At 42.8% G+C, this 25,669-nt stretch overlaps 1 protein-coding gene across 22 annotated transcripts in view; it reads right to left on the bottom strand.

The window, feature by feature from the left end:
• The window catches only part of RTEL1 (regulator of telomere elongation helicase 1), a 124,910-nt gene that overhangs the window by 7,959 nt on the left and 91,282 nt on the right, over positions 1–25,669 (bottom strand). For 20 of the 22 annotated variants that reach the window (XR_006275466.1, XR_006275468.1, XR_006275467.1 and 17 more), the window contains 6 exons: positions 22,961–23,056; positions 15,558–15,768; positions 12,258–12,395; positions 11,545–11,661; positions 2,261–2,506; positions 151–351 (listed from right to left, as the gene is read on the bottom strand). Coding sequence is in view for 19 of the 22 variants with exons in the window: in XM_043496019.1 (XP_043351954.1) it covers positions 151–351; positions 2,261–2,506; positions 11,545–11,661; positions 12,258–12,395; positions 15,558–15,768; positions 22,961–23,056 (1,009 nt within the window). In the remaining 3 variants the exon portion in view is untranslated. The remainder of the gene's footprint in view (positions 1–150; positions 352–2,260; positions 2,507–11,544; positions 11,662–12,257; positions 12,396–15,557; positions 15,769–22,960; positions 23,057–25,669) is intronic. The other 2 variants (XM_043496033.1, XM_043496036.1) reach the window with 1 other exon arrangement.

The following is a 25,669-nucleotide window of genomic DNA, read 5'->3' as shown; positions in this document are numbered from 1 at the left end:
TTGCAAGCTCTTTGGGGCTGGGGCTGTTATGTTTTGTGTTTGTACAGCACCTAGGATAATGGGGTCCAGATCCATGTCTGGAGTGCTCCTACGTGCTATCATAATAATAAATAATACAATCTAAATGCCAGAAAAGCGTTCATTCCAAACCTGGTGTGTGGCTGACAGCTTTATCCTGAGTTTCACAGTTTTCTGCTTTGGAACATGAATTCTCCAAATTCAGAGGGCTCTTGGCCTCCTTCACTTCCAATTGCAATTTCTTCTTCTCCTCACTGCAGCTCATTCCAGTCAGGTCTTTACACATCTGCCTGAATTGTTCTTTGTGATGAGGACGTACAAACATGTAGAACCCTGCTCAAAATGTTTCAAAAAGTCACATACACACAAAATGAATGGGTTTAGCATAGATTGTGCATTCCTTTTTGGAAAAGGGGAAAGCTCTATGGAGACTGAGCCAGAATACCACTGATTCCCACCATCTCCCCAGCACATCTGAAGGTTTGGGGGAATGTCTGATCATTTCTTGAAGGGCGATGCTTAATTTTTTTTTTTTCCTCACTAGAGGATGAGTATTTGCATTGACAGCAGCATCAGCTCATCTGAAAATTCTGCTTCCACCCCTAAAAGAGACATTAATTCTGTTCTGGTGCACCAATGAGCACTATAGGGTGATGTAGCAAAGTCAAACAAAGTCAGTGCCCAAAAAGGTTGTCTCAATAAGGAATCCTCTTGGTATGTTTTTGACATTGGGAAAAAAATTAGACCATGAGTACAGATATCTTAAAAAGTCCCCACTATGGGTTGTTGTCAGGCTTAGACAATTCCTTTGTGGTGCTTCAATTTGAAACTGACTTACTCACTAAAAACACTGATACATCATAGTCAAGAACAGACACAAAGTGGTTGAGGTAATATCTTTAATTGGACCAACTTCTGTTGTTGAGAGAGACAAGCTTTCAAGCTCTCTCACCAACAGAAGTTGATCCAATAAAAATATACTACTCTCACCCACCTTGTCTCTCTAGTATCCTGGGACTGACACAGCTACAACACTGCATATTCAATAACGTGACATTCAACAGGAAATTCTGACTCATCACATCATGTGGTTCATTTCTATCTTATTCTTCAGCTGCGACAAACCCATGTCTACAGTTAACACAGTAGGGTAACCTATTTCCCAACACGTAGAGATCGTGACCCATGTCGTGGGATTCTGGATGGGATTCTGCGGGACCCAACAAAGCCACATTTAAGCATTTCCTACTCCTGCTAGCTGCTCTCATCCTTCAGCTGCCTTTCACATCTAGCATCCACTCCTCCCTGAAGAGAATTGCCCATCAAAGGCACTAGGATGTCCACAAGTCAGTAAGAGGGCAGTAATGAAACATTACAGTAGTGGAATTAGAGATCCCTCTTCAAGGTGGTTAGGCCCAACATGTGTGTTTTTTCCTTTTTCTTTATCTGTCTGAAAATCTGTGTTATTATTTAAGCTAAATCAAAACCTAACCTCAACTTTTCAGTGCCAGTAGCCTAGGACATAATGAGAAACTCTACAACAACAAACCAGCACATATGGGCAGGAAGCAAAAAAAATTTTTTGTAAGGAAATAAATGTCAGTTTCAAGATTCTAAAGGTCTATTATAAATAATGGTAAATAAAGAGTGTTAATCATGACAAAATTCCTTAACTGTGTCCATGTAAAGACCTGAGGGGAAAAAAGTGAGTGCGTCTGTCCCTAAAAGCTGAAAGTCTTTTAGGGCATAGCACCAGATATGGCAGCCAATAGCCATGAGAACAGTAATTTGAGAATCTATGCAATCACCAGAATCACTTGTTCTAAAGAGCAGTCCTTGCAGATAAAAGGAAAATAATGCAATGAAATCATACAAGTGAAAGAAGCACTTCTGGAGTAAGTGAGTATAGTTGTGGAAGTATTAACTCAGTTTTAAGTTTCTTCAGGAGCCGAGTGTAATCAGAACAAATGGAAGCAGTGTCCAATTTTATAACTTCAAAATTATCTAGATTTGGCTAACGCTTTTATTCAGGAAGTCCCATTTGCCCAGAGTGCTGAACACAGAGAGAGGAGATGCAATGTGTTCCGTCAGTGCTAATAAATTCAAAAGAAGGATAGAGTTTACAAACCAGTTTATGCCAATCAGTGAGAGTTTAGTGTGTACATGTGGGGTGTATGAGGGACAAGATCATAGCACCTACATCTCTTTCTAAAAACAAAAAAAATTCAATAAAAATACTTGCGTTGCAGGAGGTGAAAGTACTCTGGCTTCTCGGTGGTGAGGGCAGCTATCACCAACACCATAGCATCATAGTCATCGGTCTTCTTGTATGCTGATAGTGCTGCACAGAAGCGGCTGTAACTGTTTTTGTCCAAAGCATTTTTCAGATCATTGAGATATGTAGCCCTGATTAGCTCATGGTGGTCCTGTCTGACAGAGTGTGATGCCTCTTCAGGGTCCTCCTTAGGGATATGGGTGTGATTTTCTCCTGAGAGAGAACATACATTATCAAGGCTTTGGGAAGCACAAGCTAGCATTTTTAAGGGAGACATATAGTTTGGATCCTTGTACCCTGCGTGCATATTCTAGGAATCTGTTAAATCAATGGAAAATTAGCAAAAGCTACAACAGCTACAATGTGAGAGGTCAGTACTAAAACAATGCCTTGTGTTTTCCCTGAGGCAGCAAGTAGCAATCTTCCAAATAGCTATGCTAACAAACAGTGCTGGCATGCCAAGGAAGCAAGAAAAAAAAGCCCAATTCATTTAACAAGCATAGGATTTATCCTCACCCAGGAAACAAAGTGAGAAAAAAAATAACATTTGCCAAATAGGAAATCATCATCAAAAGGGAATAATTATTTCAAAACTTTAAAAACACAGCACCATATGCAATAGAGAGTACAAACCTGATCAAGGTCAAAGCAGCTAACACCATTCTTTTAACCACATAATGAAGTGTATTTTGTTGCAGTCCAAAGGAGTGCTCTTTGATTGACAGGCCATTGTGCCCTCTACAGAGATAAAGCTGTGGTTTTTATTTCAGCACAATGCCAATCGACAGTTTCAAGTTCTTAAGTAGCCACATGTTGACAAATAACTTTTAAAAATCTTTTTTTTTTTAAACCGCTGAACAAAAGTTGAAATCATCTTTGAAAAGGAAGGGACCCAACTCAGTTTCCTGAAGTGGGAGGGTGTAGAAAGAAGTGAATGTGGCTACAGAGCATGGTGGGAATTTTTTTCAGAGTAGCAGCCGTGTTAGTCTGTATTCGCAAAAAGAAAAGGAGTACTTGTGGCACCTTAGAGACTAATAAATTTATTAGAGCATAAGCTTTCGTGAGCTACAGCTCACTTCATCGGATGCACTTTGGTGGGAATTTTGTAATCTGTATCTTTTTACATCACTGCATATCCTGGAATCATTTGACACCCTCCCTCATAAGAAAACATTCTATTTAGGGAGTAACCTAGATAACAGAGAAATGGAGAAACTCTTTCTTAATATTGGGGACACGTGTACAAAAACTGGAGTTGTTGTTTATTAATGGTTCTTCTATTCCAACTGCTTGTTTCCCCCAAAGCTTTGGAGCCATCAAACATTCCTATAATGTCACAGAGATCTATGAACTCAAGTGAGACTTAATCAGCAGGAGATCACCATATCATGAAAACAATGATCCTGTTCTCATACAAATGACCCTAAAAATACAGGAGAGAAGGAAATAGGAAACAAGAAAACTAGAATTGTTTCATAAATTAAATTCTTTTAAAGCTTTCCAAGAAGTGTCAGCTGCTTTTTGCAAGAAGATGATTACAAAGTCTTGGACTATTCTTTACTCTTTAAAATGCTGTACAATGTTAACATTTAACAGGTATAGTCATTGATTACTGCTAAGGACTACGTTCAGAAGGTAGTTAAAAAGGAGTTTAGTTTATATGAGCTAAGCTTACAAGTAGTGATAGAAAGAGTTACTCTATTTCTCCAAGAAATTCCCAGCTGATATCAGGAATAGCACTTTAATCAGATCTACACTGAGCCACTGACTTTCAGAGATAAATGCTGGAGAGAATAAGGCCAGAGGGATGGGTGCAAGAAACACGATGACACTACATTAATACATTTACTGATCTGCATTTCTGAAAAATATAAGCCTAACTTTTTGCTCTAGGCACATGCTGTGACACTGAGGCCCATTTGTGGTTAGTACTCTGCGTCAGCAGTCTTGTCAGGCCTGATGCACTCATCACACCTAGCACACTATTGTTATAATCTGTATCTAAAAAGGTGGCATGTTAGATATCATTGGAAAACTAACAACTCACTGATCATTAAAATTCTTGTCTGATGTATGCACAGAGTATGTATGAAAAGTTATGAATAGGTGCTAGAATTATATTCTTAAAAGGTGTTTGGCAAGCAATGCATAAGCACAGTCTGCTTCAAAGAAAGGTGGATTTACCTCAACATACGTATAAGCAATAAACAGGGCCATCCAACTAACAAGGAGACTGCTAAAATGCAAGTTGTTCTTTTCCTGCAAACACCAGTGGGGGAGAAAGAGCATGGAGTTTGTTTCACCACCAGACTCCAATTTACCTTCCTCATAGCCTGAATAAACTTTACATTGAGGTATAGCCTTCAAAATAATCTATTTTAAAGGTTTACTGGTCTATAAAGATAGGGGTGAGGAACTAAACTGAGAAGCAATTGAATCAACTGATTGTATACAATATTATATTATAAAAGTTTATAGAGTGAGGTCTTCTAAAAGCTAATGACACGGATGATTAATGTCATCATGAAACATCTGTATTAACATTATAGGAGGAAATATTGATACTTAAATGATATTATGCTTTAAAGCCTGTGACAAAACAGGGAGAAACGGGTTCCCTTCCAGACAGGAAAAAAGGTATCTAAATTAAACATGGTGCAATCAAAACAATGGAAGCCCTATTTCCATGCAGGGGGATGGGAAGCCCACAAGAAGGGAAGAACAGCACAAGGTTATCCTGCCTCTTGAAACAAGGTAATTGAGCTTTGGAAGACAGAAGAGAAGGTTACTCTGTGCAGTAACTGAGGTTCTTCGAGATGGTTGTTACTGTGGGTGCTCTATTTTAGGTGAATCTACGTGCCTGCATTTGTAATCAGAGGTTTTCAGTAGCAGCACCAGATTGAGGTCCCATAATGGAATGGGGGCTCGTATTACAGGGTAAAGGTTGCGAAGACCCTTGAGAAAGTGTTTAGTGGTTGGGTGGGAGAAGATGGAGAACCTGTCCTCTTTATGGTGGAATGGCGTGATTGCCTCTCACAGAGAGATCCGATCTGTTAAATTCCAGTATATAATCCAGTACCACTGGTAAAGTGGAGAAAGTTGCCATAATTTGTCTATTTCGGTACTATGTATTGAATCGCTTCCATTTGTGTAGATAAGCATGTTGAATAATAGGTGGTCTGCTGTTTAAGAGAATGTCCCTTACCTCCTCTGAACAGGTCATTTCACTGTCTTGGAGCCATGGAATAGCCCTGCCTTCAGGAGGAGCCTTGCAGGTGTGAGTGTTGAATGTTGTTTGTTTATTTGAAGACTTAGAGCCACTGTCTTTAGTGCCTCTTACCAAGTCGATGCTTTGAGTAAGCAATCATCCAAATAGGGGAATATTATGGACCCCTTGTTGGCAGAGGTGGGCAGTCACTACCATAAGAACTTTTGAAAATAACCACGGAGCAGTGGATAATCTGAAAGGAAGTACTTTGTACCGGTAATTATCTTTTCCCAGAACAAATCTGAGAAACCTCCTGTGTGAAGGATGTATCGTTATGTGGAAATGTGTGGTCCTGGAGGTCGAGGGCCGAGAACCAGCCCCCTCGTTCTAGTGCCGGAATTATCGTTGCTAGCATGACCATCCTGAATTGTAGGGTCTTCACAAACTTGTTGAATCTTAAATCGAGAATGGGCCTCTATCCTCCAGTTTTTTTCTGGGTTAGAAAATAATGGGAGTAGAAACCCTTTTCTCTGTGTTGTTTTGGTACTGGTTCTACTGCGCCCAGGTGTATGATATGGCTTAATTCCTGTTGCAGCAGATGTTCATAAGAAGAGTCCCTGAAGAGGGATGGGGAGGGAGGGTGGATAAGGGGGATGGAGGTAAATTGGATGGAATAACCAGTCTCAATGATTTCTAGTACCCATTTGTTTGACATGATGATCTGCCAAGCTGGGTGGAATGGGGTCAGTCAGTTTCCAAATGGATGGGTAGTTGTGGACGGTTCCAACACTTGAAAATGTGGGAGGTATCTTGGGTCCTCGACCAAACCCTCAACCCCTGTTGTTTGGAGAGAGGTTGTTGGGACATAGAGGCTCAGAAGGGAGTGGTCTCCGCCTCTGTGGGCCATACTGACTCTGAAGTTGGGAGTAGGGCACGGATCTTGCTCTTTGTGCTAAGTAATACTTCTCTTGTTTTTAATTTTGGGAAGGTATATAAATGCCCAAGGATCTGACGGTTCCCCAGGAGTCCTTTCACATATGAAGCGACTCATCTGTCTTGGATGCAAACAGCTTTGGGACCTCGAATGGAAAATCTTTGATGGCAGATAGTACCACTTTGGGGATCCCAGTGAGGTGGAGCCAGGAAGCTCGTTGCATCATCATGGATTTGGCGATGGAACGTGCTGCTGTGTCTGCCGAGTCCAGTGAGGCCTGTAAGGCAGTTCGAGCAAGAAGGTGGCCTTCCGAGATGGTTACTTTGAATTGCTCTTTTTTATCCTTGGGTAGAAAATAAATAAATTCAGATATTTTTGAATAATATGTGTAAATATATTTGGCCATCAATGCTTCAAATTGGTAATCCCAAATTTAGGGTTGCTGATGAGTAGGCCTTATGTCCAAAAAGTTTAACCTCTTCCGGTCCATCATACGGGGTGATTCTGGAGTGATGTTGTCTGCCCCTTTGTTTCACAGCCTCTGCCACCAAAAGTGAAATCTCTGCAAGCTGCGTGGAAACTTTTTAAAGACACCATAACAGAGGCTCAACTTAAATGTATACCCCAAATTAAAAAACATAGCAAGAGAAACAAAAAAAAAAAAAAGAGTCACCATGGCTAAACAACAAAGAAGAATTCCTTGAGGGGGTCAACAAGCATGTAGACAGGGGGGAATCCAGTGGATATAGTGTATTTAGATTTTCAGAAAGCCTTTGACAAGGTTCCTCACCAAAGGCTCTTAAGCAAAGTAAGCTGTCATGGGATAAGAGGGAAGGTCCTCTCATGGATTGGTAACTGGTTAAAAGATAGGAAATAAAGGGAAACAATGAATGGTCAGTTTTCAGTATGGAGAGAGTAAACTAGTGGTGTCCCGCAGGGGTCTGTACTGGGCCCAGTCCTATTCAACATATTCATAAACAATCCTGAAAAAGGGGTGAACAGTGATGTGACAAAATGTGCAGATGATACAAAACTACTCAAGATAGTTAAGTCCCAAGCAGACTGCAAAGAGGTACAAAGGGGTCTCTCAAAACTGGGTCACTGGGCAACAAAATGGCAGATGAAATTCAATGCTGATAAATGCTAAGTAATGCACATTGGAAAACATAATCCCAACTACACATATAAAATTATGGGGTCTGAATTAGCTGTTACCACTCAAGAAAGAGATCTTGGAGTCACTGTAAATAGTTCTCTGAAAACATCCGCTCAATGTGCAGCAGCAGTCAAAAAAGTGAACAGAATGTTGGGAATCATTAAGAAAGGGATAGATAATAAGACAAAAAAAAATCATATTGCCTCTATATAAATCCATGGTATGCCCACATCTTGAATACTGCGCCAATGTGGTTGCCCATCTCAAAAAAGATATATTGGAATTAGAATAGATTCAGAAAAGGCCAGAAAAAATTATTAGGGTTATGGAATGGCTTCCATATGAAGAGAGATTAAGATGACTGGGATTTTTCGGCTTGGAAAAGAGACGACTAAGGGGGGATATGATAGAGGTCTATAAAATCATGATCGATATGGAGAAAGTAAATAATGAAGTGTTATTTACTCCTCATAACACAAGAACTATGAAATTAATAGGGAGCAGGTTTAAAAACAAACAAAAGGAAGTATTTCTTCACACAATGCACGGTCAATCTGTGGAACTCTTTGCCAGGGGATGTTATGAAGGCCAAGACTATAACAGGGTTCAAAAAAAGAACAAGATAAATTTTTGGAGGACAGGTCCATCAATAGCTATTAGTCAGGCTGGGCAGGGATGGTGTCCTAGCCTCTGTTTCCCAGAAGCTGGGAATGGGAGATGGGTCACTTGATGATTACCTGTTCTGTTCATTCCCTCTGGGGCACCCAGCATTGACCACTGTCGGAAGACAGGATACTGGACTAGATGGACCTTTGGTCTGACCCAGTATGGCCGTTCTTATGTTCTTAAGGCTGCTCTGGTAGAAATGGCACGGGTAGTGGCATCCATGGGTGCCTGTACCAGTCTTGTTCCTTAAAGACTGGTACAGGTCCTGGATGATATTTATGATGTTCTAGTAGACCTGGTCTAGTAGCTGCATGAATAGGCAAGGAATGATGGGAGGAGGAGATTTCACCTTCATTCTCATCACTAGATAAAGGAGGAGCTGATCTGGGTGGTGTAGTAAGATGGCTCGGTACCAAGCGTTCTGGAGTGAGGTTGGTACCAAGGAGTGGAGATTCTGATTGTGAGGAGATCAGAAGATCTTTGTGGCAGAGAAACAGTTGCAGTACTAACAGCACTGATACTAGAGAAGGTGTTGGTGATGGTACTGATGCCTTTCGTGCGCTATGTACTGCAGAGCAGAAGGTGGTGCCATTGTCTGTAGTGTTGTCAAGATGCTTGGTGTTGCATGTTTGAGCAGCTCTGATGGTACCGAGGTTGGGATTGTAGGTCTCCTCTTAATGCCTTTTTCTGAGCCAGCCTGCTAGGTTCTTTTATTTGAGAGATACCCATGGTACCGGATGGTTCCACTACCTCAGAGATGAAGGTCTCCGTGCGGTCGGTATCGATGGGACCTATCAAGTCAGGGAACACCACTTTTTGGAAGATTCTCGAGGATGGGAGGTCAAAACTCACTTCTTTGCCGCCTTTTTGGCAGAATGCTCCTTCCCCGAAAAGTGTGGAGGAGACTCTCTGTCAGATGCCACTGTAGGAAACCGTTGCCCCGGAGGGGTCTGCGATCCCAGACTGGATGTGTAGCGTAAAACTTCTCCATCACAAGAAGTTTTAGCTGTAAGTCTCTCACCTTCCTGGCACAGGGTTTCAAGTTGTGGCAGTGGGCGCACTTTTGAAGTGTGTCTCGCCAAGACAGCAGACACACTGAGTGCCCAACAGAGACCGGGAGTAAGGAGCCACAAGTGAGGCGAATGTTTAAAACCCAGGAAGCCAGGCATGCCCCTCAAAGTATGGTTTCTCCCATGGTGGAGGGTAACCATGCTACACTAAGGGGTGTCCTAACAACTGAAACTTAAATTCCTACGATAAGAAAAAAAGGTGTTTTTTTTAAAAGAAAACAGGGAAGGGTAAGTAACGAACTAACTAAACTACTACTAACTAACCAACTAATACTGTAAAGTTACAACTAGCTACAACAAGCTAAAGCACAGAAGTGCTGCTAAGTATGCCATCAAATCGAGGGCAGTAGAGAAGGAACTGAGTTGAGTTGGTCGCACAGCACTATGTAACTAACTGACTGAGGCGGCGCAAGATGGGGACCGTGCTTGTGAGACCCAACCAGGCACTGCTGCTAAAAATCTCCGATTACAAGGGCAGAGGTGCAGATTCACCTTAAGTGGAGCACCCACAGGGACACTCCTTGAAGCAGCAGCCATCTTTGGCACCCATCACTAGACAGACAAGGGAACAAAGCTCTTGCAAGCTGAGAAAGATGGGTCCTTCAACCAAGGGGCGGGAGGGGTTTTGAAGTCTCTGAAAACTGAATATAGGTGAGAAATCTGCTTAGGCAATGATCTTTCACCTAGGAAGACAAGGGAAGCCAGAACCTTGTACTTCTGTGAAAGGTCCCATCTCTAAGGTGCAACAAGTACTCCTTTTCTTTTTGTCTGAGGGAAAGTCAGCCATGGCTGGGAAGAAGGAAGATCGTTGAGAGAAACCATCTTGAACAAAGTCTGTACCTCGCTAGATTAAGTTGTTGACTTTTAGAGGTGTGTTTTCACTTTTACTTGGTTGTAACCATCTCTACTTTTATTCCTTTTAATTGGCACCACTTACTATCTCCATAAATGTGTTTTATTTTTACTATAAACCAACTCAGTGCTGTGTTTGAAGGAAAGGATGTATTTACCCCAGTTAAGTTAACAAGTTGTGATCTGCTTTTGTCTCTTTAAGGAACAAAACCACCTTATTAGTTCTCTGAACTGTCCAGCAAAGGGCTGGACATTGTAGAGTACACAGTTTTGGGAAAATCAGGGACTGGGAGCACACAGACAACTCAGCGTGTGAGCTGCATGCTTGTTGCTGACTGTGAGCGTCCCAGGCTGGGAGCTACTGTACCAAGGCATTGTGAGGCCCTCAGGGTTACAGGGTAAAGGGTCACAACCTCTCACTGGTCTGGAGTGCACCCTGAACCCCATGGACACACATACATTACAAATAAAATACCACCACCAAAATATGAATACTCCTCAGCCTCTCCTTCCTAACCTTCATCACCTGAATCCATCAGTCCATCAGCCCTCACAGAGAGAGTGCTGATCACAATTCATCATTTGTGTTGTTCTAGCCAGACCTTCAGCCACCCGCTGGCCAGGCTGTCAGTGGCACCTTCCTAACCAGCTTCATTTAACCCACCACTCCTAAATTGCTCTCTTCTTTAAAGCCTGGAAAAACAGACTGGCTGCTGAGTGGCTGGAGGGTTAACGGTTCCTGTGCTCAGATCATGTTTCCCACCCTGGAGGAAATCAGGTACAAAGACACACTCTTAACTCAAACTTCTGACTTTAGGTGGTTATAAAAAGAAAAGGAGTACTTGTGGCACCTTAGAGACTAACAAATTTATTAGAGCATAAGCTTTCGTGAGCTACAGCTCACTTCATCGGATGAAGTGAGCTGTAGCTCACGAAAGCTTATGCTCTAATAAATTTGTTAGTCTCTAAGGTGCCACAAGTACTCCTTTTCTTTTTGCGAATACAGACTAACACGGCTGCTACTCTGAAATAGGTGGTTATACCGGCACATACACTTGATTGAAATCACGTGCTTAGTGTTTCATTTTATATAACACTAGCATAGTTTAGAGGCCTCAAAATCCATTTCCACTCAACACAACTTATTGTTTGTATTGCCAAAGTACTTAAGAGCCCTAGTCATGCACGAGGCCCCCTTGCGCTAGGTGCTGTACAAACAGAACAAAAAGATGGCTTCTCCCCCAGACAGCTTACGATCTAATTGTAAGACAAGAAATCACAGATGGATATTGACAGACAACAGGGGAGTGCAAGAAAACAATCAAACAGGGAATCTGCATTGGTATTTCTTTATGGAAAGCGTACCTGTACTATTCAGCCCAGAGGTCAGGTGGGATCCTCCCTTGTTCAGGTGTAGCTGGGAGTTTAACTGACTGGATGAACCCTCTGAGAATGCTGTTTTCTGCAGACACTGCTTTTCCCCTATTAAATTAAACTAGTCAGTGAACTGTGAACTTCTGAGGGCTGGGGAGCTTGGAAGGTGTGTGGAAAGCTGTTCATAGAACGATCAGAAGCCTGGAATTTCCTAGTATCTCTCTCCTCAAGTACTGCACCTGGAAACCACCAGGTGCATTTTTTTGGTGAAGAGAGGACCAGGAGGATGAATATCAACCCCCCCCTCCCCCATAATCCCCTCCTTCTGCAGTCACAAAGCTTTCCTGGGTTTCAGGATGACGTAGTCAAACCCTGTGTAATTTATCTAACTGTATTGAAAGACATCACACACACAGCAAGCATTGCCTTATATTGCAGTCTCACATACTAAGAAGAACAAACCCCTCCAGACTGGCAGGATTTGTGTTTCAGCCTCCAGGTTAATTAACTTTCTGTTTAAAAAAGAAGTTATTAACACACACACACACACACACACACACACACACACACTAACTTTCACCTTCTATATCTCATGGAGGGATACAGCTTACACAGTCCTGGAAATCAGCTGATGCAGATTTGTTACCAATACTTTTGAGCTGATGGAAAACATCTATTAAAGCACTCGGCTATATATGCCTCACCTGTCTTCTTGGCCAACACCTCTCTCTCCTCCCGCAGGAGGCTGTGCTCAGGTTTGTAGCCACAGCCCACTCCAGTCAAACTACTGCATGCTTCATCAAACTGCTTTTTATGCTGAGGTCGAACAAACTGGTAAAATTCTTTCATTAAAGAAAGAGGAAAGAAGTTAACACATGCAGTTTATACATCCCAACACACACAAAATTCCACAGACACCTGCTGCTGGCAGGACTTGCAGCTCAGACATCAGGTAAAATTTTCAATCTGATTTAGGAGTCAAAAAGAAAAGGTGGGTGAGGTAACATTTTTTACTGGACCAACTTCTGTTGGTGAGAGACAAGCTTTGGAGCCATACAAAGCACCTACGTTCCATTCTCAAAAGTGACTGAGGCACTTAAGAGACCAAGTACATTTACTCTCAATGAAATGCAGGCTCTTTCGTGCCTAAGTCACTTTTGAAAATGGGACTGGTGCTTTTGAAAATTTTACCCTATGTCACAGTTGCACATATTTATAAAATGATATGGACTCACTGAAAAAACTGTTACTGCAGCTATTACTTCTAAGTGCTTATATAGTACATCTCCCTTCTTGAGCTCAAAACACTTTACAAAAAGGTGAAGAAACTATGGCTTGGTCTACACTACAGAATTAGGTCGACGTAAGGCAGCTACACCACAATTCTGCGTCTATCAAAGCAAGTGGCCTGCTACATAGACATGAAGTGAGCTGTAGCTCATGAAAGCTTATGCTCAAATAAATTGTTAGTCTCTAAGGTGCCACAAGTACTCCTTTTCTTTTCACATGGACATAGTAATTCCACCTCCATGAGAGGCATAGTGCTTATGTCGACATACCTAGGGCGACAGTGTCTGTGTTAGCCATGGGGGCTGACAGCTGGAGCCCTCCCCATCCCACCCCCCGGCACTGACAGCCCGAGCTGTCAGCAGGGCAGAGGCTTAGAGCTGTTACTGCCTCCTGGTGACAGATTGTGGAGGGAGAGCCCAAGCCTAGCTGCTGCCCAGATTTGGGCTCTTCTCCCCCTCTCAGTCCCTCAACAGGAGGAGGCATCAGGGACAGGGGTCTCGGGCTGTCCTCCCTCCCTCACTGCCAATCCCTCACCAAGAGACAACAACAGGGCTCCCAGCTATCAGCCCCAGCAATGGGGCTCACAGCAGGAGCTCTGCCTCCTGACGCCCGGCGCTGACAGCCCAGAGCCCAGCGGCTACCTCCTGGTGAGGGACTGGGGGGGGAAAGGTGCCCCCTGCAGCCTGACAGCAGGACCCAGAGCAGAAATGTGAAACAACAACAGACGTGAAACTGACAAGAATGTCAATTTCACTGCTGGTAAGCTCCCTGCTGTGAAATTGAGCCCCCCTTGGGATCACAGCTGGGGCTGCCAGCACGGGGGCAAGGGGCTAACAGCTGTGAGCCCACACCAGGCTGAGCGCTTGGACTGTTGGGGTAGTGGTCGCAGCTGTGATCTCCATGCCTACAGCTGAGGCTGTCAGCCTCTGGGCTGCTGGGCTCCAGCTATCAGTGCCCCACAATGCCCCACTTCAGTCGGTGTAAGCTCTCCTGGTGAGGATTGCACTGCTGACATAAGGAGCAGGTACAGACATGAATTATCGTTTTAATTACTGCTGTGATTGTATGTCAACTTAATTTTATATAGTCTACAAGCCCTAAGGCAGAGAGAATGGTTAAGTCACATGCCCATGATCATATAGCAAGTCATCAGCAGAACAGGGAATAAAACCCAGGTTTCCCCACTCATAGTCCTGTGCCCTCAATTGCTCCCTGACTAATCATGATGTTAGAAAAGTAAAAGAGCACAGGCTAGAGACTCCCTTAGACCAGTCATTTGTTCCCCTATTTCTGATTTAAAAAACAGTGAAATGTGGGGGACATGAATGAACTATTAGTTAGGAAATCAAAAGTCAAAAAACCTGAGATTTACTGCAACACTGACTATTCTTATTGTGCTTGAAAAGGTTATTGCCTTTTGGAGAAAAGCAAGTGTAAGTGACAGCAACAGAGTCAGAATCAGCTGATAAGTGTTTTGGATTTAAAAAAATATTTTGTCCAAAGGAAAAAAACCCACAAAAACAAACAACTCGCTAGAGCATATGAGGAAGATGTGAACATCATCAATTCAAATGTAAAGCACTGGAATTTTAAAAAAATCCCCAGAAGACCTCCCTTGCGTCTTCCCAGAGCAGTTTCTGTCTCTCATCATCATCTCAGACACACATTCCTTCTAAACCACTAATACTTGCTTTCAATTGACTTAAACTAGTAACTTCTCTTATTCACAGCAACGGCTAAGAAATCAAAGTTTCATAATGCTTAAAAATACATTGATACCAACTCTCATTCTGAGACATTAACAACAATCCAGGGCATGTTCTAGAACAATACAACATAATTTCTCATGGGCTGCCAGGACTCATGGGCTTCAGCCTTGTGCTATGCTGCAGGAGTATTATGATGCTATTATAATGTATGACATACTAAAAACAAATGCCAGTACAGGACTGATAGGTATTCAGCAGTGAGCCATGCTGGTCAGCTCACCAGCCTTCCTTTCCAGCTCCCTTTCCACAGTAGCTGCCCATATCATTTACCCACTACCCAACCAGCCAGTCCCCTCCCATTCCTGTTTTAAAAGCTAATAAATAAGGTCAGTAAAAAACCATGGAAATTCTAACATGAAAAACTTCAACGTAGAATTAAGGTAGCTCAGGTCCACTTCCTATCAACACAATCATCAAAAATCAAGAAAATCATCTGTTAAACCAAAATTACTATCCAGGCTAACCTCATAGTGACATGCTTTACACATCCCAATCAACATCATTACCCAAAAAGACAGTCTCCACAGCTCTAAAATAATGTCACTTTCTGTTCTAACATCAAATCACCCCAATGCACACTATCAATTTCTCACAATCACACAGTCTTAGTTCCACCGTAGATCTGGATTAAGATAATATTTCATATTCATATCAAAGTCTATACATGTATTAGCCGTGCATGAAAAGCATAAGTTTCCTAACAATGTAAACTGCTTGTTTGATTTCATGTAACCAGAAGGCCTGTTTTAATATATATGCTAACTTGTAACGGCTAGGTGGACTAATGTTTGTACAGCGCTTTGAAAATGTAAAGCCCTATATAAATGCTAAGAATTATTAATGAATTCTTCTGCATTGTACTTCACATAGAAGTGCTTGCTTTGGGACAAGATCCCAAGAAAAAAAACTGTGTCCCATAGGATACATTCAGGGAGACCACCATACCTCGCAGCAGGATATGCTTTTTCTGGTCCTCCATGAAAAGAGAGCTCATTTGCAATAACATGGCTTTGAAGTCATCAGTCCTCTTGTATTGCTGCAGAGCCTTTGAGAAGAGATCATAGTGTAGCTGGCTCAGAGCTTGCTTCACTGTTGCAATGAACAATGTGGCCCTGGTCTTCTTTGGCTCAGCAGGGTCTGCTACTTTGTCAGCTTGCTGCAAAGAGGACACCAAAATTTTTTGGTAAATGGGATGCATTGGAGAGATTAATTGAAATGGGAATAAGTAAACCCAGGAACTTTGTTTCAACATACAGCACCTCAAGTAGGTGCAGAATGGTCATCATCAATAACATGATGTTAACCACACAGCACAGAACATAATGCAATGCTGCTTAGTGATTAACATCCTGTTAACTCCATTTTAAGCAATGGTGGTTGCTCAGAAACGTGCGTTACCAATGCACCATCTCCTGATAAAGAAGTTTCAGTGCTGCAGAAGGGAACACAAACCCAGTTGTGTCCATCTGCTGGAAATGCACAGCTCCCTGGAAGAATTTAGCCATCCTCTGTGTGCACAGCATGGGTTCCGTGAAACAGATGGAACTTAGCTCATCTTGGTTACTTTAGGATGCTGACACACACACACACACACACACACACACACACACACACACTGGCAAGGAAGGCAATGAGATGAATCCAGCATTGTAAAACTTATTTCCTCAATCACGAAAAGCAGGGAATTTGAAAAATGCCCCAAACCAGCCAGCTAAAAACAGTTATTTTGGAAGAGGAAGTTCTCCCAAAGGCCCCTCATTGAATACTGGGATGATCCTTCTCTGCCTGTCCCAGTGCTTCTCCACCGGATGGGATATCATTGCTGGTAGGGTTTAATGCAGGGATAGGCAAACTACGGCCCGCGAGCCAAATCTGACCCTCAAACTCCCGCTGGGGAGTGGGGTCTGGGGCTTGCCCTCCTCCGGCACTCCAGCCAAGGAGCAGGGTCGGGGGGCTACTCCATATGGCTCCCAGAAACAGCGGTATGGCCCCCCTCCGGCTCCTACATGTAGGGGCAGCCAGGGCACTCCGCTCTGCACATTGCCCCCACCCCTAGAGCCACCTCCGCAGCTCCCATTGGCAGGGAACCACATCCAATGGGAGCTGCAGGGGCAGCGCTTGCGGACGGGGCGGCATGCAGAGCTGCTTGGCTGCACCTCTGTGTAGGAGCCAGAGAAGGGACATGCTGCTGCTTCCGGGAGCCACTTGAGATAAGCCGTTCAGAGCTTGCACCTCTGAGCCTGCCCCTGAACCCGAACCCCCTGCCCCAGCCCTGATCCCCCTCCCTCCCTCCAAACCCCTCGATCCCAGCCTTGAGCACCCTCCTGCACCCCAAACACCCCATCCCAGAGCCCACACCCCCAGCCGGAGCCTGCACCCCTTTCCACACCCCAACCCTGATCCCCCTCCTGCCCTCCAAACCCCTCTGTCCCAGCCCAGAGCACCCTCCTACACCTCATCCCCAGCCCCCACACCGCCAACCGGAACCCTCACTCCCCCCCGCCACCCCTCCGCATCCTGAACTTCTCATTTCTGGCCCCACCCCAGAGCCCTCACCTCCCTGCACTCCAACTCCAATTTTGTGAGCATTCATGGCCCGCCATACAATTTCTATTTCCAGATGTGGCCCCCAGGCCAAAAATATTTGCCCACCCCTGGTTTAATGCTTGGCCACTGTAAATCCAGAATGGAAGCAGGAATTTCAGGAGACAGGCTTGTACAGTGGAACACAGAAGGGATTTTCCTAAGGATATAACTTATATTTCTGTTGGCAGTCCCCTAGTTATTCTATGACAGCAGCTGTGTTAATTGGGTCTGAATCAGAGTGTGCTCATAAATCAGAACAGTATGCCTGCAGTATATTTAATACACCCCTTCCTCATAAGCCTCTCTCCATGGCTATATCCCTTAGGGCAACAAATGGTGACTCCTTGGGGAATTCCAATACCTGTGTATGCAACGATTTCCCAGACTCTTATTATATATGCTCCTAAGACACTCATCCCTGTAACATCTGGGGTCATTCACATAAATTTAGATGATCACCTGTTCCCTCCCTCAAGGAAGAGGAACAAACTCTAATCCCCTTCCTCACGGATTACTGGTGCCTGCTTTAGAGGAACTGAACTCTGGGTGGATTGCTTTCTAGGGCAGGCAGGCAGCCAGCTCCATTTCACAACTCTATTCTTATGAGAAGGTTTGTCAAAAGAGACGAGTCTTGAATCACATCTTGAGGGCCACAAGACTGACTCATCATAATCTAGGTAGCAATGAATTCCACCGCTGAGGGCCCTCTGCTGAAAGCAATCTGCTCCCATTCCTGTTTGAGCCTGGATTCTGTCAGGCTCAGCATCCCTGAGCACAACTGCCGTTTTGGGATTGTGGAGCGACAGGTGGTCATTTCAACAGTTAGTTCCGAATCCATTTCAGGCTTTGAAGATAAACATCAGTATTTTGAAACGGCTCCAGAAATATACGTAGTCTGTGTATAGTGCTCATATCAGTTTGTTCTACCTTGCAAGTAGACAGCTGCATGATGAACCTACTATAGTTTCTGAGTCGTCTTCAGAATGCACTGCAATAGCTCAGCCCTGAGGCGACAAAAGCATGGCTCACTGTGGCTAAGCCTACATCTGTGAAATTAGCATGCAATCTCTCTGCCAGTCTCGGCTGGTCATGGCTGATATCTGAGCCTCCATGAGCAGTGCAAAAGAACTGTGAGGTTACATGCCATCCTGAAATGGGGGAGAACGTGTTCTCTATTAAATGGGCATTCGAAGCTCCAGGAAGAGCCACAAAATACTTCACCCTTTCTACTGACATTAATTATCTCAGCCTAACCTCAACTGAGCCCAGTACTGTCTACACTTGATAGGAGGAGAGAAAGCTAGGTGTCAATGGCACCGCAGTACCATCAATTCAGCCCCCCCCACCTGAATATCCATTATAACACAATCTTTAGTTACGTGATGGCTGCCTCATTCACCACACACCCTTTCAAATGTCTGCACAAATGAGGTAGAGCCTACAGACAGTCACCTTCACTACACAACCCTGATTCATTCCCAGACCATTGTCAATCCCTGTGCACTAAATGAGGTAGGAATCCTGTGGAAAAATTAGTATGTGAGCATATAATTAAAGACTGTATAATATAAAGCATCTACAAGGGGGTCTAATTCAGATTTCACAAGCAACCTCAATGTGGGCATTCCCTACCCGCTGATTGCTTGACTTTGAAACCTTAATGTTCATTTAATGAGGCTTTTAAATGTAATTTCCTGGTTTTTTAAACTTAAAAATTGAAAAAACAAAACCAAAAATTCCACCATATGGAACCATATTGACTCTCACATGAGTCATCAGTAGGGTTAGGATCTTTAGACCCGTAGCACAGTCCTCTACACTCAAGCTAATTGAAATAACTAATAGCAGAAGGTGGCTAATATCTTTCATGTGGACATGCCTCTGGAGGGGGAAGGAGACACATACTTTGCCAGACACACACAGCTAGTTGCCAGACAGCAAAGGAATGATGAATCTCAGAAATAATGGGTTCAGTTCCAGGTCTGGTAGGGGATTGTGCTCTAAAGATTAGAAACCCTTCTGCCCTGATCTCCTCAGCCTTTCCCTGTCCTCCTCTTCTCCTATTCCCCCTTCCCCAGCAACTGCCTCTGTACCTCAATGCTATTTCCTTTCCTGCAGCTCCTGGGTGTCAACAACCTTGCTCCTATATTTCCCCACACACTCAGCTCCTGTTCTTTCCATCCTGCTCCCCTCTCTCTTCCCCTTCCCCATCTGATCTTATCATTCCTCATCCTGGCTCCTGCCTTTCTCCTCACTTCTCCTAGGGCTCCCGCTCCTAACTCCCTTCCACCCAGGCTCCTGTCCTTGTCCCCCAGCTATGCATCTCTTCCCACTTGTCCCTCTGTTCTTCACTACTCTGCATCCCCGAGTCACGCTGTTTCCGCCGGGGTGTCAGTAGGGAAGCAACACTGAGAACTAAGGAGAGACATCTTAGTTCCTATGCCTAGTACCACAAAGAGTCCCTGCTAAGAGCAGCTACAGGGAAAGTCCCGCTCAGTCTCTGCTGCCCTGCGCTACAGTTGCTCTGGGGGGATGGTGGATACACCATCTGATCAGCACACAGAATCTGTGAGGGGCTGGAACCATTTTAATATGGCTAAATGTAGATGTGTACATCTGGGAACAAAGAACGTAGGCCATATTTACAGGATGGGGGACACTATCATGGGAAACAGTGATTAAAAAAAAAAAAAGATGTGGGAGGTCATGGTGGCTAATCAGCTGAACATGAGCTCCCAGCATGATGCAGTGGCCAAAAGGGCTAATGTGACCCTTGGATGCACAAACAGGGGAATCTCAAGTAGAAGTAGAGAAGTTATTTCACCTCTCTATTTGACACTGGTGTGACCACTGCTGGAATCCTGTGTCCAGTTCTGATGCCCACAATTTAGGAATGGTGTCCCTAGCCTCAGTTTGCCAGAAGCTGGGAATGGGCGATGGGGATGGATCCCTTGATGATTCCCTGTTCTGTTCATTCTCCCTGGGGCTCCTGGCAGTGGCCACTGTCGGAAGACAGGATACTGGACTAGATGAACTATTGATTTGACCCAGTATGGCTGTTCTTATGATGTTGATAAATTGGAGAGGGTTTAAAGAAGAGACGTGAGAATGATTAAAGGATTAGAAAACATACCTACCGTGATAGAAGAAGTTTAATCTATTTATCTTAAAGAAAAGATTATGGGGTCACTTGATTAGTCTACAAGTACCTACATGGGGAACAAATAGGGCTGTCAAGTGATTAAAAAATTAATCATGATTAATCGCACAATTAATCATACTGTTAAACAGAATACAATTTATGTCAATATTTTTGGATGTTTTCTACATTTTCAAATATATTGATTTCAGTTACAACAGAATACAAAGTGTACAGTGCTCAATTTATATTTATTTTTGATTACAAATGTTTGCCCTGTAAAAAACAAAAGAAATAGTATTTTTCAATTCACCTAATAAAAGTACTGTAGTGCAATCTCTTTATCATGGAAGTTGAACTTACAAATATAGAATTATGTACAAAAAAACTGCATTCAAAAATAAAACAATGTAAAACTTTAGAGCCTATGCTAAAGATTCATATGTCCCTTCATGCTTCAACCACCATTTCAGAGGACATGTCCATGCTGATGATGGGTTCTGCTCGATAACGATCCAAAGCAGAGCGGACTCATACATGTTCATTTTCATCATCTGAGTCCGATGCCACCAGCAGAAGGTTGATTTTCTTTTTTGGTGGTTCGGGTTCTGTAGTTTCTGCATCTGAGCACTGCTCTTTTAAGACTTCTGAAAGAATGTTCCACACCTCATCCTTGTCAGATTTTGGACAGCACTTCAGATTCTTAAAACTTGGGTCAAGTGCTATAGCTATTTTTAGAAATCTCACATTGGTACCTTCTTTGTGTTTTGTCAAATCTGCTGTGAAAGTGTTCTTAAAACGAACATGTGCTGGATCATCAGACTGCCATAACATGAAATATATGGCAGAATGTGGGTAAAACAGAACAGGAGACATACAATTCTCCCCCAGGGAGTTCAGTCACAAATTTAATTAACGCATTATTTTTTTAATGAGCCGTATCAGCATGGAAGCATGTCCTCTGGAATGGTGACCAAAGCATGAAGGGGCATATGAATATTTAGCATATGTGGCATGTAAATACCATGCAATGTGGTCTACAAAAGTGCCATGCGAATGCCTGTTCTCACTTTCAGGTGACGTAAATAAGAAGCAGGCAGCAGTATCTCCCGTAAATGTAAACAAACTTGTTTGTTATAGAGATTGGCTGAACAAAAAGTAGGACTGAGTGGACTTTTAGTCTCTAAAGTTTTTACATTTGTTTTGTTTTTGAGTGCAGTTATGCAACAAAAAAAATTCTACATTTGTAAGTTATACTTCCATGATAAAGAGATTGCACTACAGTAGTTATATGAAGTGATTTGAAAAATACTGGTTTTTATCTATCATTTTTACAGTGTAAATATTTGTAATCAATAATAATAATATAAAGTGAGTACTGTACACTTTGTATTCTGTGTTGTAATTGAAATAAATATATTTGAAAATGTAGAAAAATATCCAAAAATATTTAATAAATTTCAGTTGGTATTTATTGTTTAACAGTGTGATTAATTTTTTTTCAAGTTAAATCACGAGTTAACGGCGATTAATAGACGGCCGTAGGAACAAATATTTAATAAAGGGCTCTTCAATTTAGCAGAAAAAGCTATAACATGATCCAGTGGCTGGAAGTTGAAGTTTGACAAATTCCGACAGGAAATAAGGCATAAATTTTTAACTGAGAATAATTAGCTATGGGAACAATTTACCAGGGGTCACGGTGAATTCTCCATCAATGACCATTTTTAAATCAAGATTGGATATTTTTCTAAAGCATCTGCTCTAGGAATTATTTTCGTGAAATGCTATGGCCAGTACTACACAGGAAGTCAGACTAGATGATCACAATGGTCATAATTGGCTTTAGAATCTATGAGAATGCTCAGTGCAGACAGAATCTTCAGAAAATTTAGCTGACAAACTAACAAACCTTTACTGAACTTGTGCTAACTCTGATTTTTCAGACACTTATAACTTGTCCAAATTTGGACATATTTTCCTAGGGATGGAAAACGCACATCTCCAACACTAGGGTGACATCCTCGCTAAATTTCAAGTCCCTGCTCCAAAGCCTGGAGGTGCTAGAGCTTTCTTCAATGATTGTAAGATTTTATTTTTTTACATGGGCAAAAAAAACTTATTTTCCCCTAACCTAATTCTTGGAAATGGGTGGACCATTGTATCTGATAATTATCCCAAAAATTCAATCTGAGTCAGACACTCATCTTGGAAATTTTCAGGTTTAATATTGGTCAAGTTATAAGAAATTGGAAACAGGGTCTTACACTGGAAACTAGTGGGCAACTTTAACTACAGGCATTGCTACCTGCACCGCCTATAAAACAAACAAACAATCTCAGTCTTTTTATCTCAGATTCTACTCTCAGATAAGCCATTCAACACCAACACATACCAGATTCGCAAAAAGAAAAGGAGTACTTGTGGCACCTTAGAGACTAACAAATTTATTAGAGCATAAGTTTTCGTGAGCTACAGCTCACTTCATCGGATGCATCCGATGAAGTGAGCTGTAGCTCACGAAAACTTATCCTCTAATAAATTTGTTAGTCTCTAAGGTGCCACAAGCACTCCTTTTCTTTTTGCGAATACAGACTACCACGGCTGCTACTCTGAAACATACCAGATCGTTGACTATTTTTATTTTCTTTCTTCCTCCTTTCTGCTCATCTCTTAACCTCTTCTCATACTGAAGCGAGAGTGTTGATAAACGTTTTGCCTGTAAAGACAATATTAAAAGGCTTTTAGTTTATTTTGTTTCCCCCTTTCCTCCTCTTGTCATTTTCTGTAATAAAGGCAGTTAATCCCCCACAGTGACATGACTCCAAGGAGACAAAGCAAATCATGACAAACTGTGTCAATGGAGCATTGCATGAATTTGGGTTTCTGGAAGAGCACTCACCTACTTGATGATTCAGAAGACAAGGAATGAAGCAGAAGAGATAAGATATGGGGCAGTTCAGAGAGGAAGAACACATTCGTTTGAATGTGTGGAATGGTCCTAACTAGAAAATTATGTTGGCATTACAGTGAGCGAGTGAGGCAGAAGCCACTCTTTTGTTCCTTCCAACTTCCTCCAGAGATCCTTATATCAAAGAAATGGAAATTAGAAAATAAACCTAACCTGTGGAGATTGTTCTCTGTTACGCAATCTTATTTTTTATTTTGAAATGATCATCGTATGTAAAACTAATTCAAAATATTCCCTATATAGGCATCTTTTACAATGGAGAGAGAGAACTGGACAACTGGCCGACAGAGAACTGCAAAAGTTCATATCAAGAGAAACTGTGCTCTTCCTTAATTGTTTAGCTTTCTTTCCCTCCCAAGGACTATTCTGTGTCCGCAAAGGTTATGAGGGTAAATCTGGCCTTGAGTTTTAAAGAATGCCAGCAAGTCATGCCTTAATTCAGGCTATGAAGAGTCTTTATCCAGTTGTATTTTTTCATAAAGCAGACTGTAGAGTACAGGATCATGAATCTACTGTGATGAAAACTGTAAGCATATGTGATTCTTAATATATTGATCCTTTTCAACATTTTGATTTTATTTATTCAGAAGACAATAGTTTATTATAAACTGAACCTTGAGACAGATGGTTGAAAATTCAAATAAGGCTTTTTTTTTAAAATCAAAGATTTAAATGTTAAAAAATATTTTGATTTTCCCCCCACCCAGAGTTCCCTCCTTTCAACAGATAAATCAGACAAGGACACTGCCTAGCACGTTAAGAGTAAAAACCTAATGCAGTTATGCAGAAACTTTACCTTTCAAAGTCAGTCAGAGCAGGATTAGGTAACACAGCGATAAAAACAAAAACAACGAGGAGTCCGGTGGCACCTTTAAGACTAACAGATTTATTCGGGCATAAGCTTTCGTGGGTAAAAAAACCCCTTCTTCAGATGCATGGAGTGAAAATTACAGATACAGGCATAAATATATATTGGCACATGAAGAGAAGGGCGCTACCTTACAAGTGGAGAACCGATGTTGAAGGCCAATTCAGTCAGTGTGGATGTGATCCACTCCCAATAATTGATCAGGAGGTGTCAATACCAAGAGAGGAAAAACTGCTTTTGTAGTGAGCCAGCCACTCCCAGTCCCTATTCAAGCCCAAATTGATGGTGTTAAGTTTGCAAATGAATTGTAACTCTGCAGTTTCTCTTTTAAGTCTGTTTTTGAAGGTTTTTTGGTTGAAGAATGGCTACTTTTAAATCTGTTATTGAATGTCCAGGGAGACGGAAGTGTTCTCCTATTGGGTTTTGTATGTTACCATTCCTGATGTCTGATTTGTGTCCATTTATCCTTCTACATAGAGACTGTCTGGTTTGGCCAATGTACATGGCAGAGGGGCATTGCTGGCACATGATGGCATATATCACATTAGTAGTGCAGGTGAATGAGCCCCTGATGGTGTGGCTGAGTCCTATGATTGTGTCGCTAGAGTAGATAAGGGGATGCCTGAGGTAAGCAGCCACCAGCGCCATGCACTTCCTGAACACCCGCGGGGCTGAAGAGAGGCCAAAGGGTAGCGCCGTGAACTGGAAATGGCGCCCTCCTACCATAAAACAAAGGAAGTGCCTGTGCCTTGGGAATATAGAAATATGGAAATAAGCATCTTCCAAGTCAAGAGCAGTGTACCAGTTTCCTGGATGCAGGGAAGGGATGACGGAGGTCAGGGAGACTATGCGAAACTAACTTCTTGAGAGACTTGCTGAGACGGCACAGATCCAGGATGGGTCTGAGGCCCCATTTCACTTTTGGGATTAGGAAGTACCAGAAGTAAAATCCCTTTCCTTTCATGTTTCCAAGGAACCTCCTCCACAGCCCCCAGACGCAGAAGGTTGTCAACCTCCTGAATGAGGAGTTGCTCGTCAGAAGGGTCCCTGAAGAGGGATGGGGAAGTGGGGGGGGTTAAGAGGGGGCAAAAATTGCAGGGTATAGCTATTATGTCCCGGACCCAATGCTCCAACGTAACCCGCAACCAGGCCGAGAGGCAGGGGAAAAGGCGGTTGAGGAAAGGCAGCAGCGGATCTGAGGAATTGGCTGGGGCATCGCTCTCAATCGTACCATCAAAATGGGCGCTTCTGCCCTGCCAAACGTTTAGCCTGGCTAGGATGCGCAGGTGAGTAGAAGGCAGAAAGGCAGCAATGACCAAATGTAGCGTCCCTGTCCCTTCTCCTGACAGGTCCGGAATGAGGTTGCCACGACCTTGGTATCGTGGACAGCTGGAACGGCTTACATACAGACTGCGGTGTGTGGATGCCCAGCGAACAGAGGGTGGCTTTGGTGTCCTTCATCCCATGCAGACTTGCATCCATTTGATCGGAAA

Source organism: Dermochelys coriacea, chromosome 13 (genome assembly GCF_009764565.3).
Source record: "Dermochelys coriacea isolate rDerCor1 chromosome 13, rDerCor1.pri.v4, whole genome shotgun sequence".
Classification (NCBI taxonomy): Eukaryota; Metazoa; Chordata; order Testudines; family Dermochelyidae; genus Dermochelys; species Dermochelys coriacea.
This window is presented reverse-complemented; position numbering and strand designations above follow the sequence as displayed.